General features: G+C 29.0%; 1 protein-coding gene across 2 annotated transcripts in view; it reads left to right on the forward strand.

Moving 5' to 3' along the window:
* Positions 1–13,677, forward strand: part of LOC107438508 (uncharacterized) — a 45,245-nt gene extending 31,568 nt beyond the window's left edge. Inside the window, exons 1-2 of one of the 2 annotated variants that reach the window (XM_016050817.4) lie at positions 7,039–7,216; positions 11,128–13,677. In XM_016050817.4, the coding sequence (XP_015906303.3) occupies positions 11,936–13,168 (1,233 nt within the window). In that variant the 5' untranslated portion in view covers positions 7,039–7,216; positions 11,128–11,935 and the 3' untranslated portion in view covers positions 13,169–13,677. Of the gene's footprint in view, positions 1–7,038; positions 7,217–11,127 lie in introns of those variants that run through there. The other variant, XM_071186098.2, reaches the window with a different exon arrangement.
* Positions 13,678–16,866: the final 3,189 nt, after the last annotated feature.

Genomic DNA, 16,866 nt, shown 5'->3' on the forward strand with positions numbered 1-16,866 from the left:
AGTAGTTTTAAGTGATTTCTATCATTTTTTCTAAAAGGTCATTTTTTTTAATAGTCAAATTAAGATTTAATTGATAGTAATTTATTACTCTTAAGCTCCTCTGTACCTTTGACTTTGACAGGTCAACTAACTACGAGAATGTCCAAAATATAGAACAAAATAGTAATAATTTTATTAGATAATTAGTTCTGTTTTAAACCGATGAAATCTAGAGTGAGTTGTTATTATGGAATAAGTTCATTTCAGATTTTTAATCCAGATTTTATAGGATCATTAAAGATAATTGTTGTATTTATAAAATTACTCTTCACTATTTTTCCCCTCTTCCTATCATTATTAATATATTAGGTTTAATAAGGAAAAAGGAATAATGAAAAGCATTATTATATGTAAAAGTTATGCTGTATTATATACAGTGCGTAAAATAAAATAAAATAAAAGTAAAAAACTTGAATAACTCTTGATTTAATGATCGGATTTTAACTTACTAGATCTCAAAGGGTTTGAGGGCCAAACTTAAAATATGTTAATTAGTTGGGGCAGAAGTTTTTTTTTAAGTTATGAAATCCGGCAAACGTGCTTCCTCTACCGACATATATAAATGTTATTGTTGTTGAATTTGGATATTTGCTTCTCAAAATATTGATGGTATTCACAATATGGAAATTAAGATCCCAAAAGGTTTTTTAGGTTGAAAGTTTGGACTCTTTTATTCAATTGCAGGTTTCATGCATTTCGCCATGTCCCGAGAACTTTTGAAACGAATTGAAAAAATTTTGCAACTATTAATAAAGTTCATTAACCTAAAAATAATTCCCTGTCAAAAATAGTTTTTTTTTAAAATTATTTATTATTAATGGTCGGAACAATTTTTAATTTAAAAATATGCAAATTTTTATATAATTTTAAAGAATATTTATTTAAATGGTAAAATATAAAATTTGAACGAAATCTGTCGAAAAGTTCTTGAGAAATTAAATGTTAAATGTATAACTTTTTTAAAATTGAATAATTAAGGTTTATTTGATTGATTTAGTACACATTAAATTTTGTATTTTGTCATTCAAAATGACATTTGTTCAAATTTTCAATTTAAAGTTCTTTCGACTATTCTGTTAATAAATAAAATAATATAAAATGATTAATACTTCTTAAAAATTATTTTTAGAATGAACTGTAAATGAATTTTATTATTATGAGCTAAAATGTTTTAGTTGGGTTGAAAAATTCTCGACATATGGCTATTTATTTCGAGAGTCAAGAATTCGAATCAATCGAAAAAAAAGGCATGCTTTTTTTAGAAAAAGTATTTGTCTGTTTTTTTAATTTAAAGTATTTTGAGTCTTAGTATATAAAAGTTCAAACTTTCGATCATAAGTTATTCGAAGTGTTTGCTTTTTCACACATTGTACATACACACAAACATAAGTTATTTTTTTAATATTAATTGAAAAGTTTTCAATTGATTCTATTTTAATTTTTTTATTTAATTTGAATAAACACTTTTTTTTACAAAAAATTTTGATTTTATATTTTGAATTAACTCGTGACTTAGTACTAGATATATTTGATTTGTTGAGGAGGGGGCACCAAAATATTTTCAGTGCTTAGGGCCTCAAGAGGTCTTAATCCGGCCCTGCTCCTCACCTTCCTGCCCAACTTACTTGCACGAACTAAAAGAGCTACGTCAATCCAATCAAGTCTATACACATCCCTACTAAAAAGACATATATATATATTTGTTTATTAAGATTTCTCTATATCTAGTAATACTTTCATCTCTATTAGTTTTTTTTAACGCTATTTTTTTTCTTTCTTTCTTATTAATTTATTTGATTCATTTCTTTTCAATTATTTCCTATTTCACATGTATTTTTTTTGTTCGTCTTATTTCTCTTTAAATTCCACACTTTCAGTAAAAAAAAAAAAAAAAAAAAAATTTTTTTTTTTTTTTTTTTTTTTTTTTTTTTTTTTTTTTTTTTTTTAAATATCATGTTATATAGGCTGAAGTGGAGCTGGATTAGTGGCCAAGTCTTGGGCTATATGGTTAAGGGTTTTTCATAACCTAGGTACATGCCCAGGGCTTGGAGGAAAGAAAAAAAAAAGTACTAACTACAAATCGTCTTCTGGACAGCAACATTTGATCTTTAATTATAGTTGAACTACTTTTGTTTTTTTAAAAATGGTGCAATGTTTTTCTCAATTTATTATTGTAGGTGTGATAAGGATTCTATAGCTTTTTAAAAGCATATGAGTCGATGTCTCTTGTAAATGGTAAACTTTTATCAGGCATTAGGATTAACTTAAATGTCGCGGTTTTTAAATAATTTCCATAAAAATGTACTTTTTTTTAACCCAATTTTTTGGAAGGTATTTCGAAGTACATATTTATAATGAGATGAAAAATAAATATAAAGGTAAATGATTTTAGTAAAGTTATTTCATGATTTCTTTTTCATTTAAAATGAATTAACGGTTACTTTTTTCCTCGCATCAAAATATATATTTTTAAGTATAGGTTTAGAATTGCTTTCAGGCAAGCATACATTTTGCTGAAAACGCATATTCCATTTAAATGTAAATACGTTACCAGTTTCTGCATCATTAGGTCAGTTTTAATTTAAATGAACTGGAAAAATAAAAGGTTAATTAGTAATTATAATAAAATGATTCCGCTTATTCAATGCAGAACCTGGTAAGCTACCCAACCGTTACGCCTACCAATTTTTGAATTAAAATCCTGGTATCAAAATATCAATAATTTAATACAAATATCCTGAAAATTACATTTAAATTTAAGTCGCCAAAATATGATACATATAATAAATGTATTTTATTTACTAAAAGTTTTATATTTCGCTCTCGCAAGTATGTTTATCAACGGCAATCCAAAAGTTACGCCTACTAGTCTCCTAATAACGATAATAAGTAACGCCTACTTTATATTTACTGCTAAGAAAAGACTGAAAAGTAGCACTTACTTTTTCCGCAAAGTTGCTATGAAAGTTATGAAACGATATAGATAAACAGTAGAGTGCCGATAATCCGGATAAATGGGGACTTAGGCTGATACGGATAACGAATAATCCGGATAATTGGGCAAAAATCGACTTAAAAAATGGTTTTTAATTAACTAACCTTTACATTTTTTTAAGACTTAGGATTGGCAATTGTAGTCAGTGGCGTACGCAAGGTAGGGGTTTAGGGGTTTAAACACCCCCCTTGAGCTCAGACAAAAGGACAAAAATAAAAATTTTAGTAGAAATTATGCGAGCTTTTATTATTTGAGACTATATATTTTTACCTGCCTTATGCATACTTTTTTTTACTCACGGTATTTCTCAGAATACTGAAAAAACATTTACTATAATAGGGTTGTACTTTTGAAACCAAATTCACGTGATACTGTTACGGACTGGTTCCTTTCTGTCCTGCCAGCGTAGTTTTCGAGACTATCTGTCACTCGCGAGGTTTTTACGCGATGATTCTGGAATCCTAGACGTTCTGTCGTCTTTGAGACAGTTGGAGAATTTTGGAGATGCAGTGAAAAATTATCTATCCATATATATTATATATGGATATATAATTGAATATATGGATATTTCTGTACCAATCCATATATATATTTATATATTTGCTGTTCTTGGATCTTTAGGATGTCGAAACGCAAGAATTTAACAATTTTTAATTATTTTGAGAAAAAACCGCGACCTGAAATTAGGGAGGTGACAGCATCTAGTACCAATGTAAGTTTTTCTGCTGTACAGAAATGTGATACTTCCGTTGAAGAAAACGTTTCTAGCATAAAAAAATCTGATGAATGTGAAAGTGGCCCTCAAACTGTTACTTCCCACCCATATGACATTGGATTTTTTTTAGAAGATATTACATTATGTTCTTAAACTTAAAAAATCAAATCAAAATTTAAATAAACAATGTTGTCTAAATAAAAAGTCAAAATTGTTTAGCTGTCTAAAATAGGGAAATAATAGTGCTTTATTACAGACTCGAATTTCTTTTAGTAGTTTCAGAAAATTATGAACACCCCCACTTGAAAAAATTCTGCGTACGCCACTTATTGTAGTAGTGCCTGTTAGAGCATATTATAAGTTATAAAATTTTTAATTTTTTTTTACCAGAAACCTGTTCCTTTATTTAGAAGCTATTTGCTACATACAGTGAAACTGGGCAAAATAAACATGGGGACAAAGAAGGCCATTTTTTGAGAGGAATGAAATTAAAACACTAAGTCACAATAGTTCTCTTGCATGAGAAAAACACTTCTCATATTTGTTGAAAAGATTAAATTGTTTTTCTTTCTTTCTCGTTCTTACTTTGATGAATTTAAATCTATAGTGGGTCAGGAATTTTTTGTTTATTGGTTAGGATTATTGAGGGACACATATAACCACCGTTCCCTCCACGCTTATGCATGCAACAAACTTCTTCATCCAATCAAAAAGAGAGGAGCAGTCAGTATTCTGGAATGTCAACAGATTTTTTTTTCCTTACAAAATTATACAAATATAATACTTATAGATAGGTTATAAATATGTCAGATATAATTCAGTTTCAAAAATAATTCAAATATTCTGAAGACTTCACGCAAAAAAAAATTTTTTTTTTCGGAGAAGGACCTAGTTGGTATGGCGTTGGGCCCCTGCCTGAGAGATGAGTTCGATACCCAAGACCAAAGATTCCCCGTGTAGTAAATGGTGACTGGTGCACTTTCAATCTGCCGGGTCACAGAGTCTTCCGTGTTCCCATAATTATTCATACTTCTAGGGGAACTGAATTGGAGATTGTTTTTCCAACTTCAAACGACAGTTTTTTTTTTTGCCTGAGAAATTGCTTTCGTCATTAAATATGAAATAGAAGCTATTTCATGAAATATTATTACTCTTAGAAGCAATGTTCTAAATTAAGGAGATTGCAACAAGTGGGTAAAGGAATTTGGGAAACTTACAATAGAACTTCGAAACCTCAAGGAGAAATATTTGTCTCTTGGTAAGTAACTAGTTTAGTTATTGTTAGAAAAATTTTGCATTTAATTTTTATGGGAAGAACTTTTTTGGTTAAATTTCTGATTATCGCAGGCATGAATTCTTATGAAGCTGATATCACTCAAGTTTATTGAATAACATTAAAATCGAAGTTTAATTGCCTTGTTCAATTCTTATATCTGCTATAAAAGAAAGACTCAATAGTTTTAACTTGATATATATTGAATTAATGTTTATCAAATTACATTAATATTTTATTTATTTCCTGCAGATTACTAAAATTAAATTAATAAGTTTTTATTTAACATTTTTATTAGTGGCGCTACCTATTTTTATAAAATAAAACTAAATGATCTGCATTATATCTTCTTATTTATAACTTATTTTTTATGCTTTCTTTAAATTGTTAAATGTTTTATAATACCGAAAAACTATTATTTGACATTTAAGAAATCATGCAAGCAATTGTTTTTTAAGGTGCTTATTTCATTATTTTTTTTACGCATCATTCCCATTAAAATCAAAGTGAATGAATATGAATTGTCCATTGAATTAATACCATGATTAATGAAAGAATAAATTACCAAAAAATTTTATATTTTAATTATTATACATTTCTATTGGATTGCAAATAGTTTTTTATTATTATTAAACTGCAGGTTTGCCTCTACGGTGCGTTCATGAAAGTGCAATAGGAAAAATGTGAAAGAAGTTTCTCAAAAAATTCTAATTGTCAAGCAACAATGTCTATAAGAGTGAAATTGAACAAAAAATCAACAAGGAAATCAGATTCCTTTAAAAAAAATATTTTCCTCTGAAATATAATAAAATCTTTTTTAAAAAGTCAAACATAATTTCACAAAAATATTTATATACATTTTAAAATATCATTTAATAAATACAAACTGAACTGAATGGTTTTGCAAAATATTTAATTTAGTTAATACTTGAATTAAAGTAAGAGATTTTAATTTCTATAAGTGCATAAGGAGGTTCATAATTATATTCAATTTATATATTAATCAATTTTAATATTTATCATATAAAAGCAAGCTAATAAAGCTTTAATTTATGTTAATAATTATTATTGTACTATTTGGATGTTTTACCAGAACATGGTTGTTTAATTTGCATTTGCCTATTTCACAACATTAAAATTAAAAAATATTATGCTGAAATATTTTAAACAAGTAAAGAAAAATCTGAAAATAAAATTTAAAGAAAATTATGTAAATAAATTTTAAAGCAAATTAGATTTAAATAAATGTGTTACCATTGAAAGACCCTTGATGACGCTATTTCATATTTTGAACAAACGTAAACTTTTTCAAATTAGTATGAGATATATACTGGATCTGATTAATGATTTATTTACATTTTGTGAACAAACTACGGGAAAATGATAATGGGGAGGAGCTACAAACAGACATAACAGAAGGTAATACCGAGAAATCCAATCAGAGAGCTCAAAATCTCTTGGTGATACTGTAGATGTAAAGGTAGTTTAAATGAATCGGGGCTCTCTCTTTCTCATCACTCATGGATACTTCAGACAGTCACAGACTTCAATCATTTCTGCAATTCCTAAAAGCTATCCATTTGCTATTGATGATCAAAGTAGGCTACAGGTGGCTTGGAGCAGAACTCTCTATCTATTTTAGCACTTTGCATGCTTTCACCTTTAGCGTGTGGAGAAAAACGGTAGTTTCTCTTGATTTTAAAATAGATAAGAAAAATTTAAATTTGGATACTATATGGAACTGAAAACTGCATTGAATATAGTTCCAAAAGTTGAAAAAAAATAGGAAAAATATAATAAAAATTGTTGTTGAATTGTTGAAAAATATTAGGAAAAGGGAAAATTTTCTAGCACACACATTCCAACGCAACTAAGGAAAGATCGGGTAAGACATGGAGCTGGTTTTCTCCCTAGATGGCGCATTCAAGCGTCGTGATCGCGAATAACCTTCGTTCCTCCCTCCACGTAATTGATAAGCGAGCTATAAGATAGATACTGTAAGGAGCATCAATTTTTATTTTAAAATTTCTAAATGAATTATGTGTTAAATGTGTGTATGCTGTGTTAAAAACGAATTTTCATAAATTAATAAATAATTTTATCTTCTTCGTGCAGAAAGAAAACCTTATTAATGTGTTAAGAAAAAAAGCAAATAAAATAAGAAAACAATATCGTCTACATAATAAAATTAAAGGCGAGTATTCATACCTGATAATTCAATATATTAAAAAACTCAGTTTAAGAGTTTTTTTTTAAACATTTAAGTTGTGACAAGTTATTTATGCAGTGTGTTTAAACTGTTTTAAATGCTCTCTTCTTGAAAATTAGGCGTCTGATTCTCTCTTTTCCAAGTTTGCTTGTGATTATTTAGTATTGTCTTTTGCTAGTGATATATGCACATTATGTGTCAAGTAAAAAGAAAATTTTCTGACATCAAATTTTTTTTCCAATATTTCTTAGAAATGAGGGGGATATTGCTCAACTACAATAGCCAAGGTTGTTATGGATTTTAAACTTGCAAATTTTTTGAAAAAAGAAAAATAATCAAGTAGATGTTGCCTGGGGTGGCTATGAATTATACCCATCAAGTTGATCTCCCCTTTCTGTGAGGTTTTTTTCAGTTTCTCGTGAGCCTCTGCGTGGAAGGTGCCAATTATTCTGCCACAGATCACGTTACGGAAATCTCCCCTGTTTATAATATATATATTCACTCTAAGAATTTTATTTTTATAAAGAGTCTGAATAAATAATTGCTCTTTTTCTCATAACGATATTTTAAATATTTTTCATTGTTTTGTCTTGTCTTTTAGTGTTTCCTTAATAAAAGCTTTAAATGTAACACTTCTAGATTACTTTGAGGCTAATCCTCGACACTCCCCGTCCGTAAAATTTATTTTAATTATATTCAACCAAATTTGCTTTTATTCAACTTCTCAATACCCCATTCATCAACTAAAAAGCATTATTTGCTACTGTATTTGTAAAAAATTGAAAAAAATAAGCGTATAAAAGAGATTAAACTAATTTTCCTAGTGCATTATCTCTGTCGTAAATGTGTCTTTGCTAGGGTTTCTTAAAGGAATCCTAGCAAAGGGATGCACAACCTCTAGCTCACGGGTCAAAGTTTATGTCTTGGTTCTGTACAGTTTCAATTATTTATTGGAAAATATGAAACTTTCACTAAAAAGACTTTTTTTTAGTTCTGTCTTTAAAAAAAATACAGTTGTGGAAGAAGGTTTTTTTTTTTTTTTAAATTCTCTTTTTCTAAAAGTGCAAGCCTAAACCATTGGTTTTTAGGGAAATGTAATTGCTTACAAATTAGAGCTAATGCATATCATTTTTCATTAGAATCTAAATATAAATTTTTACGATTTCAGTTTTGTGTTACTTATAGTTGCCCCAGAAATAACACCATCTATCATCAAGTTTTTAACACCATCTATGAACAACAAAAAAAAAAAGGATGTGTATCTATGCTCGAGCTAATAGAATTAATATGATGAAGAAAAGCAAATGAGATTTAAATAAATTAAATTCTTATGATTTATTAATTATCCCCTTTTTACTTCAAAAACTAATCTTAACGGTATGTTTCTTTACGAAGTCTGTAGTAATATTAATATCTATCTGTAACTTTTTTTCTTGTGTTATATTTTGAAGAATAATGTCAAAAGAGGCAAAAATTTGAATTTTTATTGAAATGATCAGCCTAAAGCGTAAAAATAAAATTTTCAAATTTAATCTTGTTTGTTTAGAGATGCTCAGATCAGAATATTTAAAAGTTGAAACTAGAAAAGAATAAAATGATATTTCTTTTTTATTCATCATTTCATATAATTTTAGTCTAAAGAAGTTAAGAGTTTAAACTTCTGTGGGCAAGTACCATAAGATAAATTCAAATTGTATATTGTTATAAACTTTCTAAATGTAGTTAGTTTATAAATTTATTTTACTCTACTAAACACATCGCTAAGATTGATAAATTCTTTGCCTTATACAAAAAAATTTCTGTTTTTAAGTTAAATAGACAAAAAAGCATAAATTATTTTTAAAAAATAAATTTTTTAGTGAGAGTTTAGATTTCTTCAGTTTCAAGTCTAAGTTATAGTTCGAAAGATAATTTTTGCTTGCATAATTGTATATATGAATATCCCCCATCAAATTACAGTTAGCAGTTAGCTTAGTGACAAGTTTTGCATAGTTTTTTCTAAATCAAGCATCAAGTAAATTTTGAAACAAGGGTTTCCAAATAAGCTCACAATCCAAAAAATGTTCATTTTTTTAGTAAAGCAAAAATTGCATTAATTTTTAGTGCTGACCTCCTGAAAATGTTTAGGGAAAACACCGAACATTGGAAACATAACTGGCACAAACCATATTATGGCGAATGCTATACTGTAAAGCAAGGGCCGGGATAGCCTGTTTGGTAGGTCACTGGGCCCATGTCCAAGAGTTTGTGGGTTTGATCCCAGGCCGGCCAAAGACTTCCCATGTAATAAATGGTGACTGATGCATGTAAAATCTGCCGAGTTGCAAAGTCCTCAATGTTCCCATAACAAATCAATACCTCTGGGGCTACTGATCCAGGAGTTTCCTTGTCTTCTGGATTGATTCAAAATCATAAGGCTACAGAGTTGAACATTAGTTGTCATAAACCCAAAATTGGATCGGCTGTTCAACGGCGGATATAAAAAATATAAAATAAAATATATTGTAAAGCTGTGTTAACTTTCACTTACTTAATGTCAGTGTTTTCATCATAGAAAAAAAATGGGTGAGAATTTCTCACCCTTTCTCAAGAACAGGGTGAGATTTCTAAAAACTAAAAAAACACAAAAACTCTTGAAAAAAAATTTCTTTAATTATAATATATTTTTAACGTCTTCTATTTTTTAAACCATTGAATATATTTGGTGCATCATCATAGAAGATTTTGCCTTTACAAGGTATTTGTCCATCTTACAGCACATAAAAAATTTTAACGTCTTACATGAAGAAACCTAACCTATGGTAAACACGTGGTTGCAGAGAAATGTGTTCTGAAAGGGGTTCTGTGGTTGTGCTCTGTTGTTCGAAAAGGTTTTGAACAATACTGGTAAATATGGAAGCTAGATAACTGGGCAGATGTTGAAAATAATGAAAGATCCTGGAAGAAAAGTGAAATGGATTTTATTCTAAATGGCGTAATTCTAAGCTTTATTCGAAAATGCGAGAAATTCGCGAATTTCGAAATTGATTTATAGAATGCACGAATTTCTCGCGGTTATAATTTTTTAATGCGAGAAAAGAAAAAAATATGCGAGATTCTCGAGTTCTCGCGCTGTGGTGAAAACACTGTTAATGTATATCGCTAATCATAAATGTAGCTGCTTTTGTGAATTCTCTTTCAAGCATCTCTGTTATTTTCATCTCTGCTTAAATTAATAGTTTTTCAATCCTAGCTAATGAGAATAGGTGCTTTGGGGTTTATTCATTTTGTGATGTAGTAAAACTGTTAACTGGCCTTATTGCTCAAATAAAAATATTTACCTCCAACTTGCTGAACTTGTAAAAATAATCTGTTTATCACATGTTATTTTGTCTATTCTTATTGTCATAATATATATATATATATATACACCATGGAAATTTGATCAGATCTATGATATCACCAGAGATCCCTCATAGTCGGAATCAGAGTAAAGGAGTGGCATGTTGCTTTTGATTTTTGCTTTTATCTGTATTTTTGTGACAAAGTAGCATACTGCAGCATAATTATAACCTTGTTCATTTTTTTTTTTTTTGTAATATAATTTTTCATTTAAATTCACTTGACATTTTTAAATCAAATCTTATAAAAACATGGGAAAAGACCAGTAAAAATGTGAATGGGCTAGTATTATATCTTTTCAGTTACTGGTCTTTCTAATTAGTGGTTTACATTTTTTAATATCTACTCCTGAATGAGCTCAAGCTATTTAATACTCTTTTGTTCATTGCAGCATAATAGTATGCTTACAGAATATTGTTGTATTTGTTGACATGATTTAAATATTTTGCTTTAATACTTATAAAAGAATATATGCAATGAAGTTAATAAAAAATATTTATATTTTTTCCCCAAAGGTTGTTATTTGAATTGGGAGGCATTGCTCTGAGTTCCATGGTCCTTGAAGATAACGAAATATATTAGCCAAGTAAAGGTGATCTTAAAATTTATTTCCACTGCCTACGTGAATGAAGACATTTTTATTATCTCATCGGTCTATAATAATTCTCCATTGTATTTTAAATGCCATTATTCCTTGATATTCTTTATTAACACCATTGTATAACTTTCATGTATTTGTAATAACTTTACTTATGTTCTTTGTTTCCACAGCCTTTTAATAGATTGGCTGGCAATATTAGAACCTAACAGTAACTCTATAACTCACTTTACAGAGAAACATTCTTGTGAAATTATAATTAATTATTACAAAAAATCAATTTTTAACTAAGCACAAGTCAGTTTGACTTTAATGTGAATATAATGTAATATAATGTGAGATTATATAGAATGAAAGCTTTTAAGTAGACAGTGACTTGCTTTGGTCTAAGATTTATGCTGTTTAGAAAGCTTACTTTTCTAGAAATAAGAGTTCTACACGAAAAGTTGAAGTTACACATTCATGTTCATACTGATAAGAGACCTTATTTTTGTAGTACTTGAATTAAAGACCTATCACGAAAGTAGCACAATCTTTTTCTTACAGGGAAAAATTCATATTTTTCTATATTATAAAAGCTTTTTCTCGTGTTCATCCTGGGGAGAAACCTTTTTATATAGTTTATGTTAAAGTTTTTCAATAAATGAAAATTTAACGGCACACTATCTTACCCATACTGTTGAAAAATTTTATTCATATAGTTAAAGCTATAAAAGTTTTTTCAAATGAGTTTTCTGACAGAACTTCATCATATTCATACTGGTGAGAAACCTTCTAGGCACAGTCGTGTTCATATGGGTGAAAAACTTTATTCCTGTGGTATATGTCAAAAGAGTTTTTCTCAGAGAAATAATCTAATTGTGCATAGTCTTATTCATACTGGCGAGAAACTTTATTCATGTAGTATATGTCGTAAGAGTTTTTCTCGGAGAAGTACTCTAAATGTGCACAGTCGCATTCATACTGGTGAGAAACCTTATTCTTGTACTATGTGTAATAGAGGTTTTTCACAGAAGACTCACCTGACACAGCACATACTAGTTCATACTAGTGAGAAACTTTATTCGTGTAGTATATGTCATAAGAATTTTTCTCAGAGAAGTACTCTATATGTGCACAGTCGTATTCATACTGGTGAGAAACATTATTCTTGTAGTATATGTAATAAAAGTTTTTCAGAGAAGAGTTATCTGACAAAACACCATCGTATTCATACTGGTGAGAAACCTTCTAGGCACAGTCGTGTTCATGTGAGTGAAAAACTTTATTCCTGTAGTATATGTCAAAAGAGTTTTTCTCAGAGATGTAATCTAATTGCGCATAGTCATATTCATACTGGCGAGAAACTTTATTCATGTAGTATATGTCAAAAGAGTTTTTCTCAGAGAAGTACTCTAAACGTGCACAGTCGTATTCATACTGGTGAGAAACCTTATTCTTGTAGTACATGTAATAAAAGTTTTTCAGAGAAGAGTCATCTGACAAAACACCATCGTATTCATACTGGTGAGAAACCTTATTCTTGTAGTATATGTTATAAAAGTTTTACAGAGAAGAGTCATCTGACAAAACACCATCGCATTCATACTGGTGAGAAACCTTATTCTTGTACTATGTGTAATGCAAGTTTTTCACAGAAGACTCACCTGACAAAGCACATAGTTGTTCATACTGGTGAGAAACCTTATTCTTGTAGTATATGTAATAAAAGTTTTTCACAGAAGAAGAATCTAACAAAACATCATCGTATTCATACTGGTGAGAAACCTTATTCTTGTAGTATATGTAATAAAAGTTTTTCACAGAAGAAGAATCTAACAAAACATCATTGTATTCATACTGGTGAGAAACCTTATTCTTGTAGTATATGTAGTAAGAGTTTTACAGGGAAGGATAAACTGACCGAGCACAGTCTTGTTCATGCTACAGAAAAACCTTTTTGTTGTAGTAATCTATGAGAATTTTTTTTAAAAAGGGACTAGTCTGACTATGCACAGTCGTGTGCATACTGATGAGTAATTTATTCTTGTAGCATTTGAAATATGAATTTTTCAACGAAGAGTCGGCTGACAGAGCAAAGTGTTCATATTGTGGAGAAATTTTATTCTTTTAATAAATGTAATAATAGTTTTTCCCTCAGATAATTAGTCTGATTGTGCCCAAGCATGTTCATATTGGTGAGAAACTATATTCTTGAATGTATAAAGAACTTTTCAAGACAAAAATCTAACTGAATAGAGTCATCATATCGGTGGGAAACTTTAATCTTGTAACTTAGGTAATAAAATATTTCCTTGAGATTTACCCTAATAACTCTACGAATTTCTGTTCATTCTTTTGAGTAACTTTATTTTTGCAATTAGTTATAATAAAATTGTTTTACAATATAATGATCCAACTGTTCAAAGTTATTTTAATTGAGAAACCTCATTCTTGTACTGCATGTAAATAAAATTTTGTGAAGTAATTTTAATGTCTATTGACTGATTTAAAAATTTTAACTTTTGATGAACCTTATTTTTGCAGTTGACTGAATGTGACTGAGATAATGCAAGGCATTACACGTTTTTCATTTGAAAGCAAAACTGACCGTCAACCTACGACTAATAATAGATTGACGGTCAGTATTCCATTTCGATTGCAAACATTAATACCTTATTGAAACAAAACTGACCATCAAACTATGACTAATAGTAGTTTGAAGGTAAGGTTAATTAGGTCCCCGACCCACCGAAATATGGGTGTGAGGGAAAAATTTCAACTTGTCGCCGTGACTGCCGGAGGTGGACAGAGAGTATCTGGCACACGCACTGACCGAGAGGCCCGGCGAAGCCCCTCCGTGGCATTTATTTAAAAACAAGAAAAAATGGGTCTGGTTCATTTCATCGACAATCACTTCATCGACAGGCCATATCATCGACACCACTTCATCGACAGGCCATTTCATCGACTAGGTCATTTCGACGACAGGGTTGTTTCGCCGACAGGTCATTTCATCGACAGGGTCATTTCGTCGACAGGGTCATTTCGTCGACAAGTCATTTCTTCGACAGGGTCATTTCTTCGACAAGTTATTTCGTCGACAATGTCATTTCGTTGATAGTGTCATGCGTAATTCTGAAACTATTTTAGAGATTTAATCGAAATATTTTTATTATTAATTAGAAAATTGCACTTATTTAATTTTATACTAAAGTAAAATTCCTTATGGCTGTTTATTGTTTCAACTGCACTAAAAGAAGTTCGCTTTTTAAATTAATTAATTGGTAGTTGAGAAGCCTTTTAAACGGTTGATGTATCGAAATCTACTTTTCTATTTCTAAATCGTAATAACTCGGCACTTATTTTCAGGATAGGTAAGGATTGTCGTCAGAACATTACCAAGCATGATATCCGAACCATGGTCAACAGTTAATATAGTGTGACGTTAACAATCAAATTGTTTTTAATATCAAATCAAATTAATAAAATATATTTTTAGAATTAAAAGTAATAAAAATATATTACATTGAAAATTTAGACACTATTTCAAGGAGGGGAAAGCTAAATTTATTGCTGTATAAATTTTCAACATTTTACATAAATTTTAACAAAAACATAGACTTCAGTCGAATTCTCACAGAAATGAAAATAATCATAGACCTAATTATAATATCTGCATAAGTAGAAAAAAAAATTCTAGGTTTTTTATGAAGGAAAAGTAAGTTCTTAATATTCACTTTAATTGCAATTTTAAACTTTTTGTTCAGCATATTTAACATTAGGACAGGAATATGCTTATTCGAACAATCAAACTGAGTCTTAGTTTCGTTACTACTATTAGAGATTTCGAAGAACAATAGAAACACAAACTTTATGTTTAGGTATTTACCGAGGCGGTTGTAGATTCCCACAATACTTAAAGTGCTACTCACCTTACCAAAAATGTTAAGAAGCACGGGCGTAACGTTGCAAGCGTGTTAGTGTTTGCTCTTCACAAAACATGTTTCTTCTTCGAATAGTGAATTTAATAATAGTATTAATTATTCAATTCTTACACATTATACTATTTTTGAATTATACTATTATTATAATTAAATAATAATAGTATAATTTAATAAGAATAATAATAGTAGTAAGTAAATGAAGAATTAATTCATTTTTTATTTGCAGGATTTAAATTAGACACATTTTGTTTAAAAGAAAATTAACAAAAAGTCTAGCCTGGAATTTAAACGTAGGAATAAATAACTCTTACTCTTTAAAAAAGAAAAAAAAATCTTGCAATAAAAATTTGACCAATTTTTTACTAGTATAATTGCTGAAATTTTTAACTGATTTTCTGCACAGGATGAAAACACAATTTTCAAACGCTTACTGACCACTATTAGCACGACTTATGGCCAATCAAAACTTTGATTATTTTCTGCCTGAACAAGCCAGGAGGCTCAAAACTAAAATGCAGAAAAAATAACAATTGCATATATATTTAAAATATCAAGTTTGTTCAGTAGACTACAAATGAGAAAAAAAAATTATAAAAATTTTCACGCACAGCAAAAACCACAAGGGCAAAATTTCACAAAATATTCTATCAACATTCAAAATTCCACTTTTTTAGTTTTGGTAACAAAAATTCACATTTCTTTTTCAAAACACATATCAAACATGATATTTAAAAACATTTCCATTTCCGATTACACTTTTTAAAGGACTTATTACTCGCCTTTAAAATATATACTCTCACTGCAAATTTTTATTAATTTAAAAAAATTTTTATTCTCTGGCAAATCGAAAAGAAAAACATTTTATTATTTGAGTAAAAAAACAAGTTTGCTAAACTTATTTTAATAAAACATCAATGAGAATAAAATCCGATGCATATGGCAGAGATGCCAACTTGCTCCGGACAGCAAATATATATTTTAAAGTGGTAGTTTATCAATTGTGATTCTTAGTTTAATAAATTCAATTTAGTAAATTTTTCCCCACCACTATTTCTAAATAATTCGTAGGCTTATATAATTCACCACTTTTTGATACTTATGTCATGCCCTTTAAGAAGGAAGCAAAAGAAGTTAAATATTCGCAAAATTTACTTTGTAGTTATTTACCGCTTTTTCAATTATTATGAACTGTCCGGAGCAGTTGGCATCTCTGATATGGATAACTCTCCTCAATTATAAACTCGAAAGTCAATTTATTTGTTATATCGTAATAAATTGCTTTTTTTCCCAAATGTTTTAGATCATAAAAACCAATTAGACAAGTTTCCTCTTTTCTTTTTTTTTTTTACATTAACGAAGTTTATTTTATAAGGTAAAAGAACTTATAAATGCTTAGGGAACATATAGGATTAGGACAATACATATTAAACTCTTAATCGCCAAAGCGTTATAAATAATTCATTAAATAAGAAATAAAATAAACTGGAAATGCGAGAACAAGATTTTTATTTTAAATAATATTTCATTTAAATTTCACAAGAATTGTCAGAAACTTCCCTCTTCAGCAGCATAGCTGACAAAGACATGAGAAAGAGGATTAGAACAAAAAATTTTATCAACATTATTTCCCAATATGTTTTCCAAATTGGATTTTCATTTTACTTTTCCCCCACATGCATTTTTTCCCCAAGATTTTTATAATACTAGGAAGTTCAGCCCAACCTTCGTAA

The sequence above is a fragment of the Parasteatoda tepidariorum genome, chromosome 9 (genome assembly GCF_982258835.1).
Source record: "Parasteatoda tepidariorum strain Cologne lab strain chromosome 9, Ptep-v5.0, whole genome shotgun sequence".
NCBI classification, from domain to species: domain Eukaryota; kingdom Metazoa; phylum Arthropoda; class Arachnida; order Araneae; family Theridiidae; genus Parasteatoda; species Parasteatoda tepidariorum.